We start from the raw sequence: 20,783 nt of genomic DNA, 5'->3' as shown, positions 1-20,783 counted from the left end.
AATTACAGCCTTTGATAAATAAAACATAACAGCCCAAATAGATTTGACCAGCCCTGATTCTTTTCTGAAAGTCGACTTCATACTTCAGAAATGTCTGAGTTTGTTATCACTCTTTTCCTCGTAAAATATAAAACCTCAATAAAAGCCTTTTAACTGCAACAATAACACAGAGTATAGTATATTTCTTGAGTATATTCTTGTCTTGGTCATGCATTCACAATGAGGCAGGTCATTACACTAGGTGCACACATTATGAATCGAAATTTATAATTTTTGGAAGTATCATCAACGAGCAAAACAGATTCTCAGAGAACAGAACATTTCCAACTTGCTACAGACGAAATCGCAGAGCCCAACAGAAACATTAAAGTGGTATAAAAAAAAAAAGAAGAAAGAAACACATTTTTTTTTTTTACAGTACAAAAATTGGCACAGTATTTTTTAACCAGCGTCGCTGTGTCCTCCAGACTGGTTGTTGTCAGAAAGCCCCCCCGATCATTGACCTATGAGCAGAACACCCTGAGAGAGAAGACGGACAGAAAGACAGACAGAGAGAGCGACAGAGACATGGAAATAGAGATGTTACAGTCATTACTCATCCAGCGAACAGGGGCTTTGATGGCCAAATGTGAAATTCAAGTGACAATCCACACAGGAGCTATCGTCTGTGATGCATTATGCTGGTGCTTAATGAGCCATAGTGGATATGTAGGGCCCTTGTTTTGCTCTCATGGCAAGGGTATATGAAGTGTCTAATCTTGAATGTGCACAAATGACAACTGAAACAAAAACAGAAATGGAACAGACCCACTCGCTTTCACTCTAATCCTGTTAGTTTAAAGGCCCTTCTCCATGGGGTTTCTATGGTTACCCACTCTGTTTTCATCTGACACGGGGTGTGATAACACATCGGCGTCACCAACAACTACAGGTTGCAGATTGGAGTTGGACTACTTATGCAAACGTCTCTCGGAGATAAAGCTGCTCTAGTATTCTCACTGGCTGAGATAAATCTAAATGGGCTGTGCCAAAATACGTTTGTTTTTTTCTAAAATATGAGCTAACCAGCTGGCAAATTTGAGTGGCGAAGAAGGATCACTGGTAAAAAAAAAAGATGAATAAATAAGAAAACACATCATAGATCTTAAGCTTCCCACGCAGTTCAGCGGTGTTGCAGACGAGTCAAGTGAGTGATCCTGATTTTGTGTGTAGACATTACTAACCATGTCTCCTGAAATCCAACAATGAACCGATGAAGGAGGCAATAAAATGATGTATGAATGAACGAAGGAATAAATGTGGGTGAATGTGGGTCATTTTCTGGTTTCATTTGGTGAATGAGATGCTATTTCTTTTTTTAAAGGGGACATATCATGCTCATTTTCAGGTTCATACTTGTATTTCTGTTTTTTACTAGAACATGTTTACATGCTTTAATGTTCAACAAACATTATTTTTCTCATACTGTCTGTCTGAATATACCTGTATTCACCCTCTGTCAGAAACGCTCCATTTAAGCGTCTGTCTCTTTAAGGCCACCTCCCGAAAAAAAGCCCAGTCTGCTCTGATTGGACAGCGTTTCCAGTCTACTGCATCTGTGCTCTCGCCGTCTTCACAGCGTCACTGCAGCCGGGTGTCAACTACTGTACACAGAGTTTAGCGGCACTTCTACCGGTGACTGTATAGTTGTGACATCACAACATTACGGAAGTCCTGATGACTTGTTTAAAGGCACAGTTTCTGAATACGTGCTGTGTGCATTTCTCTGTGGATTGAGCATTTTGATACTTCCACAGTGTTCATATAGCACCTAGACCTGCTGTATAATCAAACTAGAATTCAAGCCTTGCGGTTGTATGCCTTTGCTATGTTTACGTCCTTGTCTGTCCAAAATGTCATCACTTCATCATTTTATCCTCTTAGACATTTGTGTGAAATTGTCATAATTAGCTTATGAATTCTTGAGATATGGCCAAAAAACATGTTTTTTGAGGTCACAGTGACCTTTGACCTTTGGACTTTTGCACCAAATTTGAAAACATTTACCTCAGGCATTGGGGGTTGGATGTACACTGCACACAAGATATCTCTTAATCTACTAAAAAAATATTGCACATCCATATTGGCAATAGGATAAGCATTTTTTACTGACCCTAAGGAAAATGGAAAAACACAAACCACTTACTCATCTGAGTCCTTTTTGTTCTCCTCAATGTAGGCTATTGACTCTGAACGAAGCCGGTTGGTGACCTCATAGGTGCGCAGGGTGACCCCAAAGATGTCCTCATGGTAGCGGTTCTCATCCTGGATACGGTGGAGTGGTGAGAGTAGAGAGAGAAGGAGACAAATATATGAGGTGGATATTGTGGAGGTCTAACTAGATCACTGTGGAGGTCTTACTAGATCGGATTTAGAAATAGTTGAACTTAAACTTTTCCTTTTTAGGAATATTCTTTTGTATATTTTAGATTTTCTTCATCTACCCTCACACTATAGAATGACGAGACTTTGCATTATGATTAAACAACTGTAGATGAACAGAGTTATACTGACTGTGTTTACACGACTGCAGTCGTTGCATTTGAAAGATTCACTGAACCGTGCTGGAAAACAACTCTTCAATCCATTTGTATTCTACACAGGTAAGTGTGTTAATAGCGGGCTTGGTGACACGTGTCATACTTCTTTTTATAGCCTTTTTACCCTTGAGTTCACAAATGAAAATAAGCCAGTGGGGGTGTTTTTTAACCTTCATTTTCACAGGAAACACTGACTCAACACGCCTTCTGCTTTCATGCTCAGCACTCAGTTACATACTTTCGTGTGAAGAAGCTGCCCTGTAGGACCTCGCCTATTCAACTGGGTGCTGATTGCATCGCTCAGGGGCACCTCTGCGACGGTGGAGAGCACTTCATATTCACTATTTTCACCAGCTCAAACTTGTGACCCTCTCTTCCCTGACATTACCAAGCTGCTCAGTGGGGTGTAATGGTGAACACCATGGTGACGTTGTTGCACTGTTTCCCCTCTCTCTTACCCGCAGCTTGCTGATGAAGAAGCCAGCATCCTCCAGGGTCATGTTGGCCTGCTGCTTGATAATTTGCTGGACGGACTTGAGAACGTCCCCGGCCATCGTAACATCCCCACACACGTAGATGTGTCCTCCCTCCTCCCTCAGGCACTGGTACACCGTCTCTGACAGCTGCTCGCGCAGTACATCCTGTACATATTTCTGACAGAGAGGCAGAGGAGGAATGATGAGTGTGCATGAAGAAGTCAAGTGTGAGAAAAGCAGGAAAGGAAACAATGTGGAAAAACAGTCAGGAGACCACTGACAGAAAGTAAAATGAAGTAGAATTTGCAAACTGCAAGCTGAAAGAAAATTAGTTTTCTATACTTTATATTCTGTATATTTTGTTCTTTTTAAACAGTTACTGAACATTGTTGATACAAGGAACAGAACAGTAAAAAAAAACAATAATTGTTCAGAACAGCAAAGGAAGCAGAGACACAAATGTTGACAATTTTACCTGAAGAACAACTGTAGAAAATCGTCAAATGGAAACACGATTTTAACCACAGCAGTTTTTCTCCACTGTGTGATTTTATTTCAAACCCACACAGCAATCCAATGGGAGTTGTGACAAGCTGACTCATCCACAGCTACAGACCGTTTAGCGCCTGTACCTTTGGTTTGCCGGGTTCTCTGGAATAGGCCGTGAGGAGCTCCTTGAACACCCCTTTGTTCTTGGCCTGGATGGTCTCCTCTTGGTAGATGTGGTCCATCTCAGACTGCCGACAACCAAACACCAGGAACATGGGGCACGGCTCGATTCCTAAAAAAGGTGACCGGCAGAGTTACTTTGTTGCTCTGAAGGGTGTTGCAGAAATGATAAGTCTGCTGTGTATTATCTAAATCTCTGATAGGGATTTGATCTGAATTCCATTATTACTCAGAAGTGTATATGATAGCATAGTAAGAGTAAATTCATCAGCAGTCCTGGATATTCTTATAATCAATTGAAGATTCTGTCTGCAGGTTCATGTGCAGCAGTGAAAATCCACTGCAAAGCCTCTCTATAAGGTAGTAATAAATACATCTGAGAAATAAAACCTACCGTTGTGTTCAAGGTCATATAGTCTCTGTTGCCAGAAGCTTCTGAATGGGGCGATACCTGTTCCTGGACCCACCAGGATACAAGGTGCTTGGTTGTCTTTGGGAAGTTGGAATGACGGTGCACTAAAGTAATGCAATAGACAAAAAAATAAATGAAGTAACATACCCTAAAAGTGACCACAAAGCTTATGAAATTCACTTATAGGAATAATTTGCCATTTTGGGGAATACTCTTATTCAGTTTCTTGCCACGAGTTAGATGAGAATGTATAATAATGCTCTTGTGTTTGTACGCTAAATATAAAGCTACAGTCATCATTTGGCTTACTAAGCTTAGCACAAAGACCTGAACCAGCTACCCCGGCTCTGTCCAACCAGGTGGCAACCTCTGGGTCTGAGAAGTGAAGCCAATGCGGAAGTGCCTTAAACTTGCATTCTTTCTAACAGCCAGCAGGGGGCGACTCCTCTGGTTGCAAAAAGAAGTCTGATTGTATAGAAGTCTATGAGAAAATGAGCCTACTTCTCACTTGATTTATTACCTCAGTAAACATTGTAAACATGAGTTTATGGTCTCAATCGCTAGTTTCAAGTCTTCCTCAATACAGCATGATGTTCATTTAGTAAATTATGTTCCCATTTAGAGTCAAATAGACCATAAAGCAGGGTATGCTTTCCAGTCTTTGTGCAAAGCTAAGTTACCCAGCTGCTGGTGGTAGCTCCATATTTAGCATGCAGACATGAGAGTGGTATCCATCTTTAGCAAGAAAGCAGATAAGCTCATCTCCCCAAGATGTCAAACTTTTCTTGCATCAATACTGGTTCATGACATTCTACAAAAAAAATCCTTGGAAAAGAAACATTGTGATATTTACCCTCGGACAAAACATGGCACCATCTCCCCCTTCTCTATCCTGTTGAGCCACGATGAACACACTCCATGGTGGACAGGTCCCTTTCCATCTGAAAGGCATGATTATTACCAAGCAGGCACTTTACCTTTTTCTCTTCACCTCCCACTCCCTTTAAGTGCACAAACAGGAGAAGAGTGGCCCTAACACATTTTCCAAGGCTGGGACCGTCTCCCTCTTTTTCTCTCTCTCTAAAATGAAATTACAGTAATTCAACCGTTGCCTTTACAATCATAGTAATATGTCTTCACAAGTACACATTACACGTGCGATGGGGAAAATAGTAGCGTTAGCATCTGGTAATGTTTGCTGACTACTTGACAGGCTGAGTGTATAGATGCTAATTGCAAACACTTCAATTGAAACCTGAATAGCTAATGCGTTTTATATACTGTCAGACAGACTGGTATAGCTGCAGTGTTTTCTCTCGTTTGTGTCCATATCTCTAAATAGAATCTGTTTTTCAGATATATAATCTTCCTTGAGGTGTTTCTAAATCTACGTTTCTTGTAATTACAGTCGTGGTCTGGTTGCCCTGTGAAGCAGACTGGCTTTCCAAGATAACTTCGGATCAATTTTCTTTGAGCCATCGGAGGTTTTCTCAGAGAGGCTGAGTCATTTGACTTTTTCGAGTCTTTGCAGCAACCTTGAAAGGAGCCACAGCACAGTGCCTTTTATCCACGGCATAAACTGCACCGAAGTGAAAAATATATATACAGGACATGCACTCATTGGTACTTTTTGGGAAATAACTCACTGCTGAATACAGTTTACTAGAAACCGCAGGGTACGCTTGAGTTTATTTTGTGTTTATACTGAAATGTCAAGATTGTGGCCATACAAAATGCCAGAAAAAAGAGACTAAATTCAGACCCCCGAAAGCCTAATGGGAGCATTAAAGTTCGTCCTCGCTGTCAGCAGTAAAATACCAAAGCACCTGCAGCTGCACCCACACAGCCTTAAAATCCTTGGAGAGACATTAGTTAATGCTCAGAGAGCGCCGAAATGAGTAGCAGGTCCTTACCTCTGGCACGGTAAGAGACCACAGCGACGGTGAGGTGGATCTCTCCTGGGTGCAGGTCTGGAGAGGAGCTGATGGAGTAGTAGCGCGGCTGCAGCAGGGGCAGCTGGGTGAGCAGCAGAGTGGAGGGCATCTGGATGGAGGGGAACTCCTCCAGCACCTCCACCAGTGTGGGACTGTTGTACCACTTCCACTCCTCGTACTCCTGCAAGCCCTGGGACGTCATAGAGAAAGGCATGGTGGGTTAAAGTAGGGATGTCACGAAACCAAAAATTTAGTAGGCGATACCAGTACCAGGGAAATTCCACAATTCTTGATAATAAATAATAATTAATAATAAATCCCATATAAATAAATAAATCCCATGTACTTCAGCATACACTCCTTTATTACCGTTTGCATACTGTTTTTTGTTAGGAAGTTAAACAGGTCATTAGTCCCTCTCTATTATCTATTCTATATATTGTGTCTCCTTCAAACAATTGTATTTACTTTAAAAACTACATTTTACATGATTACATTTGAACACATCATGATAGCATTAGAATTTACCTTTGCCCAATACTTAAGGGATAATGAACAGCTATCGGGTCATTGTTGTGAAATAAACCCTGCTCGGATTCCACCCGCATCGCCCTGCCGGGGTTTATTTCACAACAATGACACGCTAGCTGTACATTATCCCACTTATTACATGGCTACTTGCTTAAGAAATTAATTATTTGACACAAAAATGGTCTGCCAGAGTCTGACATCGACGTTAACTAGCTCTCGTCCTGCCAATTTCTACACGGATTTGTTGTTCACAATGTAGCATTATCAGGGAAAAAATAGGGTGTGTCCCCTGGACACGTTGATATTTAGTTTACTGCATCCCAAACACATTTCTATAGTTCCCTGGTGGACGGGACGTTAGTCTCGAGCCCCAACGCTACCTTGAGTACCGTCACGTTTTTGGCATCAACTTAGTACCGAAGTATCGGTTGTCATGACATCCCTAGTTAACAGTACAGGTGGTTATTTATTAAATTAAATATCTGTCTTGGTAAGCTGTTGAATTGTTGTCCTAATTAAGACACCAAAGTATCTGCCATGATAACAGAAATAAAATTACAGGACAGTTTCCTCTTTTAGATCTGCAAACATTTCTGACTCGAGAGCAGGAGGCAACCACAAGCAGAGCTAGTCTCCATTCACTGCCCAACTGTTTTTGTGTGTCATCACTGACATTTGGATGTGATGAATTTAGAGCACTGCCACCAGGCTAAAAAACTTTGATATGTTCCCAACTTGTCCTTTGTTCTCAAGCTGCTAATGAGCGACACAGTGCCCATGAAGAAGCCTGGTGTTGTTCCATGCTGAGCCCGAAGCACCGTTTGAAGCGCTGTATGTACAATTAACGAAATTTTAACAGCAAAAGCACTTTTGCTCCTGGGTGTTTCAACCTTGATACACAGATGGGGTTGTGGGGCTTTTCAGGGACTGATAGAGTTCATTTATTAGAGACACTGTTAATGAATTTATATTTTTTTAAGCAATTCCTTCTTCATGCTTTAAACTATGATAAAACAAACATGACAGCCTGACTGTTCTCTAATGCTTGTCATGAGAAAAAAGATGATTAAAAAAGTCTGAGAGAGCCTGCTTAAGTACTAAAATGAGCGTGAAATTTAGGGCATATAAAAATAAATCTGATCTGCAGTGCTGATTCTACTGTTTCTTTTTCTGAAGCCTTCCATCTTTTCCTCTCGCTTTGGTGACAATGATTCGATGTATGAGCATATGAGTCACTGCTTGGCCTCAGCCAGCCTTTTCCACACATTGACAAAAATGGAGAGTGAATTGTGGGAGGCACTGCAAGGGGGAATGGCTCTGGGTTAGAGTGATCAACGGCTTTAATTTGGCGCCAGCTCACTCCTGCTGTACATATTTCCGTCGGTGCAAAGTGCATTAAATCGGCTTTCAGACACAAAAAAACATCTCCCATATTCTCATGGCAAACATGTTGAATGTGTTGGACATTGTTTTGCCTTAAAAACATGGCGACTTTTTATAGAACTGTGCTTCGGAAAGTGTTCTAATAAAAAGTGAAAAAAATATCTGCATACATTTGGCAAAAAAAACAAGAGTGTATTTTTGGACATAGCCTACGCACATATATACATCACAAATCCCTTATGCGTCTAGTCACAAAGCAAGCTAAGCACTCAGTGCAGCAGCAGCTCAATAATTCCAAAGGTCAGTGTTATTGGTAACGCCGAAGACTGAGTGAATTTACCTTACTGAGGACCTCTAGTTTCTTTTTCTGTTTGTCATTGGTTGCCAGAGCAGCAAACTGCTGCAGCAGCACAGGGCTCGGTGGGGTGGTGATGTCCAGGAAGTACTGGAAGGCCTGGTAGATGGTGCATGGTGGGACACGAGTCTCTTGTGTCCAGTTACTGATTACACCTGCAGAAAGGAAGAAGGTTAAAGCTGCATTAAGTTATATTTTACATTAACGGTGGATCAAATGTGTAATATGAAAGGAAACGCTCGTGGTAATAAAACCACAGATAGTCATCAACTCTGCTGAGCGTTTTAGTTTCTTTTTTTTGCTTTTATTTATTTATTTATTTTCCAGCCTGCAAAAACTCTTATCTACCCCATTCCCAGGTGCAGCAGACAGCCGTTTACAGTGAAAAAGCACTGATAAACACATAGTTCGCAACCTGCCCAGCACCAAATTGCACACAAACAATGCTATATACACAATGAATGATTTGTTCTATCACATATCATTATGGTCAGTATGTTATATTGTGTTATCAAGAATTCATTACCTATTAATACACCAATTTTAGATGCTTCATATGATGAATTATAATCGCTGATAAACAAGTAGCAATGTCCTGATATTTTCTTATTTAAGTGTATTACAAACCATTTATTGAGACCTTATAAATGCTGCTTATAAATACTAAACTTAGGGTTAAAATAAAGAGTTACTCTTAAAAGGTGCAGTGTGTAGGATTTGGCGGCATCTAGTGGCGAGGTTGCAGATTGCAACTAACTGAAACTTCTCCCGTGTGCCAAGCGTGTAGAAGTACTACAGTGGCCGACGTGAAAACGTGAATGGCCCGCTCTAGAGCCAGTGTTTGGTTTGTCCGTTCTGGGATACTGTAGAAACATGGCGGCCGGCTCTGGGAAGAGGACCCGGTCCGTATGTAGATATAAACGGCTCAGTCTAAGGTAACAAAAACACATATTATATTATTACATTATATTCCAATTTCTGCCTATAGATCCCTCTAAATGCTACACACTGTTCCTTTAAAACAATTTCAGTTTTGTCAAGTTCTGAAGACTGGGGACACAAATTATCCGTGCAGATGATCTATTTTAGTTTGATAGGAGAGAGCATTTTACAGAGGAAGAGAGGACGTTTAATAAGCCATCACCGAGAATGTTTTTATGTGTCAAAGTAAAGTTTGATTGAGCTCACATAAGAAACACCTTGCTTCACAGTCACAGTGAAAATCACACTTATGTCACCCAGTGTCACCACAGCTGTCTACCAATATGCATGTTGCTTGCGGTATTCATAAAGTAGCGTGACGTTGCTAAGAGCATCACCCACCTAGGGCAGTGTTCCTCTCCTCCAGGAACTCCACTTTCACGATTTGATTGACAGGTGGAGCATCCTCCAGTTTATCTATGAGAGCTGTCACCAGGTCCTCGTGGTTGCCAGGGAAGATGCCCAGATGGTCGCCGGGATGGTAGCTCAGCTTGTCGTGGTCGTTTTTGTGGAGCCGGACAAATATGGTGGATCGACTGCAAAAGAGATCAGAGATTTAGGGAACAACGCTGCACCATTTTCAGTTTGTAGCATTTAGTTCACACATCACAGGAAACTGAATGAAGGCGTTGGACACCAGAAAGAGTGAAGTAGATTAATTAAACATCATTTCACAAGTTTACCAACACAGATAAATATGTGGCTTATTATTTTCATGTGTTAGCACATACTTACTTGGATTTGGAAGTTTGCAAGTTTTCAGACTCTAGGATCTTTGCTCCAAAGACCTTCTTCTTGTGGACACTGTGCAATGCTGTTGGCAGACAGAATTTTGTTTACATCACATACATTTACTTTATTTAAGGGCAAATGTGGTGCTATTTGGCCAGATGGTTGCGCTATAACAATGAACTTTACATTTTGGACTGTAACTTTTTAACCATAATTCTCAGAAAACAATTTTTTTTCCTGGATTTTGTGCGCCAGACGAATCTATCTATATAAATTTACTGTCCGACATTTTGAATTGGGTCCAAATCTGATTTTTTTGCTACTCCTCTTACATAATTTGAGCAATCATCACAAAATTTGGTACAGAACATCTCTGGACCAAGCTGAAAAAAGTTACTTTTTGGGATTTTTTATCTTCCGTACAGTTTTGTTAAAGCTGGCCCTCAAATTTAACTCAAATGCTGTGGGCAGAGCTTATATTACAAAAAAAAAATGTCCTATCTCCTGAACGCTTTGTGCTATTGTGACCACATTTGGTGGACATGTGAAGATATGATGTCTGAGTGACCACGACAGATTTGGTGCCATTCGGCCAATAGGTGGCGCTGTAGCAGCATCATCTAACTATGAAGGAATGAATCTCTGTCTGTGTATGTATATATGATAATCCTTCGCATATCTAGAGAACTGTTCATCCAATCAACTTCACACTTGGCGGATACAAGCAGCCATACGGCAGTTCTTGACGATGAAAGCAGCACTTCAGGGGCCGAGTAATCGGCCCGTTACGGATGGGCACACGCTCCAAACGGGCACTGCACTAGTGTATATCAATGAGGTTAGGCTAAATAACAGGAACACCTCTCTGCATAATGTAATACACTTCAGCACCACAAACTGCCTCTTCCAAAATGACCAAATGTCAGCACTTATTACTAGCACTTATTTTCCTCTTTAAGATCAAGACGTCATCCACTGTTCATCACTCAGCCGCAACAGGATTATTATTTACCTTCTGTGAGGGCCGGGGCCTCGGCCGTGTATGTCAGGCGGAACTTGCTCTTCTTCCAGCTGCGGTCGTTGCTGATCAAGGTGTCGTTGGCCTTCTCGATGTTCACATCATCGCCAACACAGAACACGTCACAGGCAGCCTTGATGTGTAACAACATGAGCGTTATTTAAAGTGTCCCTTCACACAGGAATAACAAAGGACTTGGAAAATGATCTCTTGCACTCTAAATAGGACTGATTCCACCAGCTCAAGGTCACGGATGGCCATACGCCTTTAAAATGCTACCTTGACTGTTGGGGTTGTTTTAAAAAAGACGAGAGGGCTTTCGGATTTAATTTATGTTGTTGTGGTGGCACAGAAAACGGAGGACCATATTAATATCAAATCCAAGCCTTGACAAGTAACCAACATGCTAATCTCTATAAACAGATTCTGCATTCATATGAAGGCAATGGGACAAAATTTTGGTATGGAAGCATTCTGGTTTCCGTTTGTAGTCCAAGTAGTATTGATTAATCACATTCAAGCAGGCTTTGGTTGAATGCAGATTAACAGTCCGTGTGGAGAGCAAAAGAGGTGGAACGCATTGAACGAAATGCAATCTCAGAACCCACCGACTATCGTCCGACAATAATTTAGCTTTTTTTTGGCTTAATATTAGCTTGTAAACTGGCTACTTGTGACACAATCCAGTCGTACACGTCGTCTCTCAACTCCAGTCTCACATCTCAAGTTGCTTAACGGACTGTAAACAATGAGAAGTACACGGAGAAGATCTGATGGGAAGGCCTATAAATAACACATATTAAGGACATTCTGCGTGTCTTGATAACGCGTTTTAGGCTTTTCGCGCCATTTAACGCCACGCCACAAAACATCATGGTTGGGCTTAAAATAAGCATGTAAACTAAGTAAAATACGTACATAAACAACATAACATATGTATTGACGTCAAACATCAAAATAACTCAGCAACACTTTGGGAAATCTGTCTGGTATATAATTTTAAAATGCCCCCAGAGGCCTATCCGTCCTTAGACCAATGGGCTCCGAGATTGCCAACATGCCAATCATGAATTAAAGTCAAAAACGGTCTGCGTGGCGTGCCCACTCCAAGAACACACCGTTTAGATCAACAAAATGAAGCAAACCAAGCCGAAAGGGCTTTAGCCCACGAAACAGACCTTAAAAACCTTCTTGGCCCAGGTTCTGAATGACTCCTCCTGGCCGCACAGCTCATCTCCTTCCCCCATGCGGAGGATGCGCTCCCCCCCCAGCTCTTCAAACAGCGTGTCCACAGCGTGGGCAAAGGCGCAGAAGTGTGGGTAGGCCCTGGAGCCAAGGCCAAACACTGAGAACCTAAACGCACACACACGCGCGAAGAAAGAGACACAGCGTGAGAGGCAGGTAGTGTTAAAAAAGGAAAACACAAACAGACATTCACAAAGCACCGCCACCGAGTCCCAGTTAGAAGCTTGCCCCTTCTGCCCTCTAAATTAAAAAGCACCAAAACAGCGGACGCATTCACCGTGAAGCACCAAACTCACTTCAGTTTTGAGTTTGACAGTTTTTGTGGTTTCTTCTTCTTTAACAGGTCGGCAGACTGTTCACTGCAATAAGATTTGTCATCCCAAAAGAGTTTTACAAACAAAGGAGTCAACTTTCATACAACGTAGGTCCTGGGTGAGGATTAAAATTCAGTTTATGAAATAACATTTGGAGAGATCCTGTAGTTGAGCATGATATCAGCATGTTATTAAAGTACCAACAGTTAGAACTTTTGCATTTAAGATTGAAACAATCTCAGTTATGTATTTTTTCCATTGCAATGCCAAAAATGTAACGACATGCAAGACACAGAAATACGATTTTTTTTATGTAAGTATTGATTTTGTGATTTGGTTACTGAGCTTAATTGAAAAGTGAATGTTTTTTAGGCATTAAAGGTGCTAAATTTGATATCCAGAGCATTAATGTAGCATCAGACAACTATTTTCTATGGGAGTAATGTCTACCTGAGCAGAGAATGAAGCTCTGTCAGCACTTTTCGCTGTTGTTTGCAGTGTTAGCGCTGTAAGCACCGTTAGCTGCGATGTTAAGAACCGTTGAGAGGCAACAGCAATGCTCCCAATCCCATATTTAGCACCTTTAAGGGAATGTATAACCATTATTTCAGCATGATTTCAAAGACTATATTGAGTCTACATTGAAATTATAGACAATATAATTTCAATGTGAAGCAGGTTCTAGCTACATGGTGATTTCTACTGACATGCCCATTTGTTATGTTGATGTCCAGCGATACTTTAACCTACAAATCACCACAGTATTGCTTACTTTGTAGGATAGCATTCGTTAGATAAATGTAATCACAGTCTTATTTTGTGTCTCTTATATGGTTTGGTTTTCGTTACCTGACATTGGCGAGAGGTCCGGTGCTCTCAAAGTTAACCTTGGGTTCTGGCTCGTCACTGGAGGACTTGCGAGTGTCAGAGTAGGAGGACACGCTGTTGAAACGGATCTTGTAGCTCCTGGACGGGAGGCGAAAGGCAGAGAGATGAGACGCACGGAAGTATAACTCAAAGGAAAAAGATGGAAACTGACGTGCACAAATACAGACACAGGCAGCTTGAGGGTCCTAAACTCACTTTCTATCTTCTGTGTTGGATGTCGGGTGGCGCATCTCCATTAAGGCGGCTCCAAATTTCTACAAGTAGCCAAAGAAGGGCTTTTAAGTAATCTGTTCTGTGCTTAATTAACTGGATTTGTTGTTGTTATATGAAATACATACCTCTCCGTTTTCAGGTGGATCACCATTGCCGAATGTGCTGGTCACCGCTAAAACCAGCGTCTCGTGCTCCAGGTCCACCACATCGTAGTCATCCATTGACATGACCTGCAGATATCACAATAAAAGAGCATCACGTGGAGGGAAGCTTAGCCTCCACTTACATGGTCTTAATCTCGCTCAAGTCTGCTAGACTCACACTCCACGCGACAGATGACCTGAGCGTGTAAATTAAGACTGCTGAACACACAGCCGTTGGCAGAGGAGGAGGTTGTAATGACCACTCTGTCCTCGCCTCTAACGAGATGATAATATGCTGCTGCCACACATGACAAATACCACTCAGCATGAATGCGTTTGTCTGCCACAGGACTCACTTGTATTTCACACACACACACAGACACACACACAACCAAAGGCATGAAGAGGAAACAGGCTTTAGCCCCACGACAACGCAGATTTGCCCCAGGCGCTCGCATCTGGCCTGCGATCCATCTCCAGACACCCACTCTCAGTGACACACACATCCACACACTTGCATGCACGAATCTCTTCTTGTATGATTGATCACACAGGAGAAAACAGGAAGGGAAAATAAGATATGACCTCGAGGAAGAGCACGCAGTGTATGATTGAGAGCAGCATGTTTAGCATTTTTTTCCTCTTATTCTAAACAGATTTGCACAGCCAGGGGTGCTTCGGGATCTTGTCTTAAACTACCGCACTGCTCAACGCTTCGGTGGTTAAATCTTGCCTCCAACCCGCGGCACTTTACTGCATGAGAGAAGAAGAAGGAAATGTGACAAAAGACACTTTCTTCTTCTACCCCTCTCGTTGTCTGTACTCAGCTGGCATCTGCTTGGCTTCGTCAGCCACAGAGTGAGAAGGGAGGGGGGGGCGCGGCGGGTATAGGAACGATGTCTTTGAATTCCTCATTTTTCAATTAGACGTCTGCACAATGACACCTAAGCTCATGTCCAACTTTTGGATAAGATGATGCAAGGTAGGGGCAAGCGTACCTTTGCGTCAAAAGCGTGCTGGAAGATTTCACACAGAGTTTTGGCATAATCTTGCGATTTGCCCGTCTCTGTGGCAAACAGTATGGTGGCTTTCACCCTCTTGGCCATGGCCTGGCCCATGAGCTTGGCTGAAAACTTCACAGCCCTGTAGAGGCGAAGAGAGAGGGACAGTGAGAATGAGATGCACAGAAAAACACAGGACAATTGAAGACAATTGATTACTATAATTGGAACCTTTAATCCTCCACCACGACCAGAGGACTCCCTCATGTCGATAAGTCTGAGAAAACATTCGTTCTTGAGGGGTTGAGCGTGGTACAGACATTATGTCAAGGTAGGGGATGGATGACAATTGATTACCTGGCTTGTCATATCCTCGAGGCAATTATATTAATAGCAGAACACGAGCATGCACGAGTGCATGCATACACAGACGGAACACTGACAAAGCTTTGATTACTCCCTGAGGGGTTGATTGAATGAATTTCACCGCTGAGTACACCAGCTTCCTTCCCATGTGTCTAGCTTTTGTCATGAACGTGATTACTTGTTTGGCCTTAAATTATCATACACACATCCTACGGTGAATTATCTTTGACATTTAGGGCTGCAATTTAACCTTGACTGTATACATGCAGGAAGAAGAAAAACAAATGTAACAAAACCATGCATTGCATTCTTCTAATATCTTCTACAATCTGTGTGGCTGCACACTCACTTGGCAAGCTTCTTGAATCCGATGGCTCTTCTCTTCGTGGGCGTCCCATTGACTCCTTTCCACACGTGGAAGTTCCAGGGATCAGCCTTTTGCATATGGGACAAGAAATTAAAGTTCAGAGATCGTCTCCGTTAAGTTTAAAATCCATTCCAAGATACTGAGACATCATCTGTGATATTCAGTGTATTTTAGGAGTGACTTGATATAAAGAAACTTCACAATTAGCTGTACTGTACACATTTTCTTTTAATGTGCCTGCTGTACTTGTACTTGTAATGACTTCCAACTTTAATTTACCTTAACGACTTCCTTAATATAGTTCGGCAGCCAGCTAGGTTGTAAACATAAGTGCACGTCTATAATTGAGGTTAAGCCCTCTGCCAAAAACAACATTCTGTGAATTGCGTTACAGTCCATTGCAGCTAATGTAAGTGTTATTATCTCTGCCTGCTTTATGGTGAATTAAACCTGAGGGTAAAAGTGAAGCTATAACGCACTATAAACACTTAATGTTTTCTTTAGACCTCCCTCTCACCTGGTACTCAAAGGAAGGGGTGAGGCGGTAGTTGAGCATTTCTTGGTGGAAAACCGGTGTGATGCTTCCTGACATGGGAGGAACGATCCACACCCAGTCTCCGGGACAGCCACCCCGCACCCGGTACTCATTCTCCATGTGCTTCATGAAGGACTCTGAGGCTGAGTGATGGTCTACTATGGTCACTTTGCATGTCTGAAAATAGAGGACACAAACAATTAACTAATTTATGTATCTATGGAATCTAAGTTACAAACTTATGCAAACTTATTAGAACTTATTGCAAAGTATAATTTAAACAAAAGACCCTATGTGCATAGTTAAGCTCAGGAACATTACCATTAGCCCTACAGACCGGCACGTTTAATGCCACTTCAGAGGACAGACTTTTTAATTTTATTGTCCTGTCTACGAGGACATAAGGGGATGTACTTTTTAATGAAATGGCCTCCATTTATGTTGATTTCATTTGGCTGGATGACTATAAAAAAAACTTGAGTTGTGCTCCAGGAAGGGAAACTTTTTTGTAGCAGATTTTATCTGCTAAGTTTAGGAGAGAAGGCAGAATATTTTGTCCAAGACCAAGCTGTAAAATAACCGTTAATTTTGTAATTGAATGAACGGTAATGAAATGTTTGACCACTGCAACTGTATTTTTAGTGTCTTGTAAACCCACGAGGGTTGGGCACTTTGTGTGCATGACACGAAAATAAAGAAATCAATCAATGTATTTTCTCATATGTTTACATCATTAAAGTTGCAAAATGCAGTTTTCTAGATCATAGTTGGGCTCATTTCAGAACCAAATATAGAGATATATTTTTCAATCAATTATATTTAAAGCGAATATTTTAAGCCTGCTTACATTGGATGCAACTCAAGAGTGACTAACATAAGTAGCTAATTGCACTAGAGACAAACATATTTAGCCAAATTTTGGCAGAAATATTAGTGTTTTGGATTATATAAATGGATAAAGGAGTAGTATGTTCTGCCACAGAAGTGATCCGAAGGTGTTTGCATGAATGTATTGATTTTGACTGGATCACTTTTAAGCGCTTAATCCAAGGTGACTACAGCTGCCATCCTCAGAGGTAACAAGCTACAACCTTTTCAGAGCCAGCTGACATTTAAAAGATCTGTTTTTAGTGAAGTATTCCTTTTCAAATAAGGACACATGAAGGTTTACCTACCTGGAAGCTGTAGAGAACAGCGATGTTGATCTCTACCAGTGCCTGGTCTTTCCAAAGGGAGGAAGTCTTCCTGGTGTCTAAGGACATCTTGTTAGCAACGTCCTACATAATATAGAAGGCAAGGCAAGGCAAGGCAAGTTTATTTATATAGCACATTTTATACACAAAGGCAATTCAAAGTGCTTTACATGTATAAAAGCAAGATAAAACAGCACAAAGTGCATAAGATAAAAACGAATAAAAGAATATAAAAGTATAAGTTAAGACAATAGAAAGACAATTTAACATGACAGTTCTGATATGAGAGTCACTGAGCTGGTTAGCAACTCACAAAGTGAATCAAGTGTGACATTCAAGTATGTTTCATGTGTCCAACAGGTTGCTCATTGTTCATTTTTTTTAAAGAATCATTTTCAACATGTTTTTCCACATCTGTGACATCTGTGTATCATTAAAGTGATGACACCTTCAGTCTTTTAACTCGCTGAATTTGATTTTTTTGTGCCTCAGTGGCAATTAAGTTAAGGGCCGGGAATATGTTTTCTTTTTATTCACCAAATAATTCATGCAAATCTTGTTACTGCAACAAAACCCAAAGAACAATGCACAAGAAAATAATCCTCTTCATCAACAACTGCCAGGACAGTTTTCATACTTCACTTGTAAGACAAATCTACCTGGAGTTCTCCTCACAACTGGACCAGTCTGGTATTAACTTTACGATGGGAAACGCTCTCTTTTACTTGTCTAGGACTTGACTAGGATACAAATATAGTAGACAGTCTGATTGCCCTAATTATATGCCATATTACATATCTTTTTTTTCTTTGGATGGTAATTGGTAAATGGACTTGCATTTATATAATGCCTTTCTACCCTTCCGACCACTCAAAGTGCTTTAAAAATGTACTGCTACAGCATAAAAAACATACAAACATGCAGCACACTGTATGATTGCCTACATAAATGAACAGATAAATAAATAAATATTTTGGCATAATATTAAAATTCACAATGTATAATTTATGTTAAGGGTGTTTGTGACAAAGCACAAGGAGACTTTCAGTGCTGTTAATCAGCTTTTTCCTCAGTGTACACAATTACAAGAAGAATAGCATTCTGATTGGATCATTTGGTGTCACAACACATGCTCCTCTCCGCACACGGCGTCAGTCAATCTGTGCTTCTGATCCCTCCGCTCTCTTTTCCAATGGATCATGACTCTGTATTTTGGCACAAAACACTACCTCCAGAATGTTGTAGCGTGAGGTGTCGCAGAAGTCCCTCACGCCAATCTCTGTGCCCATGTACCAGCCGCTGAAGGGGCAGCCGGTGAACTCCAGACCGCCGATCTCCAGCAGCATGTTGGAGACCGCCGGGAGGCCGTACCACTTCAGGTCCAGGTCCTTGAACCACTCGTACCTGGGCAGAGCAAACGGGGGGAATGACGGGTGGGAACTGCAGCTATTTCAGCTTCACATTCAACATTTGCAATACGCACAGTCATTAACTATAATAATGTGGAGCTGTCTTTTTATTCCTGAGACACATATCATGAAAAAGAATTGCAGCCAAAACCAACATTAACACAAAGAAACCACTTTTGACAGCTCTCCAGTGTTGGACAGCGCAGGCGGGACCTCAATCTACCTCCCACCACTCACTCCTTGCTCCCTCTAGGGGGACTGATAACATGGCTTTCAATGTATTATTTGCAGAGATGGGTCTAATCTCGTGTAATGATGAGGCGCTGTTGGTGGTCGCCGCCTGTGCCAAGCTGCTGCCAGAGCTGAGGGCCCAGTTGATGCAGGGTATGGAGCAAGAGATGCCAATTTTTGGGGGGGAGTCTGGCAGGGAGATCAGTGTGTCAAGGGATTCTGAAATGCTCTCTGTAGCGTGTAGAGATGTAGTGATAGTTCTGTGTGCATCTGTATGAAACCTAGTGCTGTAATACCCCATTCCTTTGTCTGATTATGGGTATTAGATACAGCAGCTTAATGCTTAAGATCTCAAGGGCATTGTGGCTTTTTTACATTATCAACCAATGTAAGAAAAGTTTTCTCAAGAATAAAAAAACAGGAACCTCACTAACAAGCCCCATGGTTACCACAAAAAGCTGGCATAGCAACAGATAAAGCACGGCTAGCGGTGCTTTCTGGGAACATTCAGTGCAGTTGGAATGTGACAATAACCCAATCAGACGTCTTGGCTTAAAAGTACCCCATTGTTTAAGAAGTGTTGTTAAGAGATGAGTGAGTGGGTGGATGCATCTTTTCTGTGTGCGTGTAGCCCCCTCTGGTCTTGTTTTGCTAGATTCTGTATATTTTATGCACGCTTCAGAGGGAAGGCATAACTCACTTTGGGTGTGTGATCGGCACTTCCAGGACGAGGTCTTCAGGAAGCTCAAACAGCTCCGGGTCATTTCCATTGGCTTGCAGCAGGAGGGGCAGAACATCAAAACGACCCTTTGGAGGTTTCCATCCCAGCTTCATGCAGATCTGGTGACAGAAAGCAACACGAGAGCTGAGTGCAAATAGGACATTTCTCCTGAAGTGATTTGTTTTTTGCAGCTTTACCACATAGATTTAAAAATACAGCTCTTCTTGTGTACCTCAGTGAATTCAACATTAGCAGGGTCTCCTTGGATCTTATCATCAGGGAGTCTGTAGCCGGCATAACGAATCAGCTGACAGTTCCACACTCGGAAGTCATGCTTGCCATCTACCCTCTGAGGAAATATGGTGATGGCCGACCTGCGAAAAACAAACAAACAGAAAAAGTAGTATGTAAATAACGTGGAACAGAAATATTAACATTTGCATAAAAGTAGTAGCTTTAGTAATAATCTAATTAGAGAGCTGAACTGTGCCACAAGCATGTTGATATCTGCACACAGATGCTGTGCAACAAAGCATTAGATCCTGTATATGAATATTTCAGTACATAATCAACAAGATTACTAACAGATGGTTGGCATTGTACATGTAATCTGTCCAAAGGCGTTTCCAATTATGTTATGTTAAAGGACTCATAGAAGAAGGGCAAAAGCTTACAGTATAGCTACCTTTAGTCTGTTCTACATCCCAGTGGTGTTTTAATGCCATGAAAAAAAAGTGTTAATACTGCTAAGCTGGTTGTGAGTCAGTGAGGAGGGAGAGCAGCTGGTGTGAATCTGGGACAGTTGTGTTAGCAGTCAACATCTGCAGGAAACCGTCTCTCAGCTGGAAACTGGTGCAAATTGTCATACCAGACTTTATGTGCGGCATATGACACGTTTCGTTTTAATTTGTCCTCACAACATAGAGTAAACCGTGGTTGGGGTAATCAATGTCCAAAAGAAGTAGAACATATTGTATTCAGTAAGTTAAATGTATTTTTTTTTTTAAATCATGCTTTTTATTGTTTCCTTACGAAAGATGACTACAACAACCTAAACCATAACAAAATAAAATAATATTTACAGCAC

General features: G+C 41.5%; 1 protein-coding gene and 1 long non-coding RNA gene across 2 annotated transcripts in view; one reads left to right on the top strand and one right to left on the bottom strand.

Annotated features, from left to right (window-relative positions):
• Positions 1–418: 418 nt before the first annotated feature.
• nos1 (nitric oxide synthase 1 (neuronal)) overlaps positions 419–20,783 on the bottom strand; it is a 45,928-nt gene continuing 25,563 nt past the window's right edge. The window contains exons 8-29 of the mRNA XM_037778468.1: positions 19,929–20,070; positions 19,676–19,815; positions 18,565–18,739; positions 17,318–17,419; positions 16,125–16,319; positions 15,590–15,675; positions 14,872–15,016; positions 13,856–13,960; positions 13,713–13,771; positions 13,479–13,595; positions 12,249–12,423; positions 11,065–11,203; positions 10,056–10,134; positions 9,663–9,856; positions 8,325–8,494; positions 6,050–6,260; positions 4,990–5,077; positions 4,119–4,240; positions 3,688–3,836; positions 3,038–3,232; positions 2,186–2,304; positions 419–519 (exon numbers count right to left, since the gene is read on the bottom strand). Coding sequence (XP_037634396.1) covers positions 504–519; positions 2,186–2,304; positions 3,038–3,232; positions 3,688–3,836; positions 4,119–4,240; positions 4,990–5,077; positions 6,050–6,260; positions 8,325–8,494; positions 9,663–9,856; positions 10,056–10,134; positions 11,065–11,203; positions 12,249–12,423; positions 13,479–13,595; positions 13,713–13,771; positions 13,856–13,960; positions 14,872–15,016; positions 15,590–15,675; positions 16,125–16,319; positions 17,318–17,419; positions 18,565–18,739; positions 19,676–19,815; positions 19,929–20,070 — 2,923 coding nt within the window. The 3' untranslated portion in view covers positions 419–503. The remainder of the gene's footprint in view (positions 520–2,185; positions 2,305–3,037; positions 3,233–3,687; positions 3,837–4,118; positions 4,241–4,989; positions 5,078–6,049; positions 6,261–8,324; positions 8,495–9,662; positions 9,857–10,055; positions 10,135–11,064; positions 11,204–12,248; positions 12,424–13,478; positions 13,596–13,712; positions 13,772–13,855; positions 13,961–14,871; positions 15,017–15,589; positions 15,676–16,124; positions 16,320–17,317; positions 17,420–18,564; positions 18,740–19,675; positions 19,816–19,928; positions 20,071–20,783) is intronic.
• Positions 610–3,176, top strand: LOC119493298. Its single transcript, XR_005207938.1, has 3 exons — positions 610–1,186; positions 2,219–2,321; positions 3,044–3,176. It is a non-coding gene; the product is annotated as an uncharacterized LOC119493298 (long non-coding RNA).

The sequence above is a fragment of the Sebastes umbrosus genome, chromosome 8, assembly GCF_015220745.1.
Source record: "Sebastes umbrosus isolate fSebUmb1 chromosome 8, fSebUmb1.pri, whole genome shotgun sequence".
In the NCBI taxonomy this organism is placed as follows: domain Eukaryota; kingdom Metazoa; phylum Chordata; class Actinopteri; order Perciformes; family Sebastidae; genus Sebastes; species Sebastes umbrosus.
This window is presented reverse-complemented; position numbering and strand designations above follow the sequence as displayed.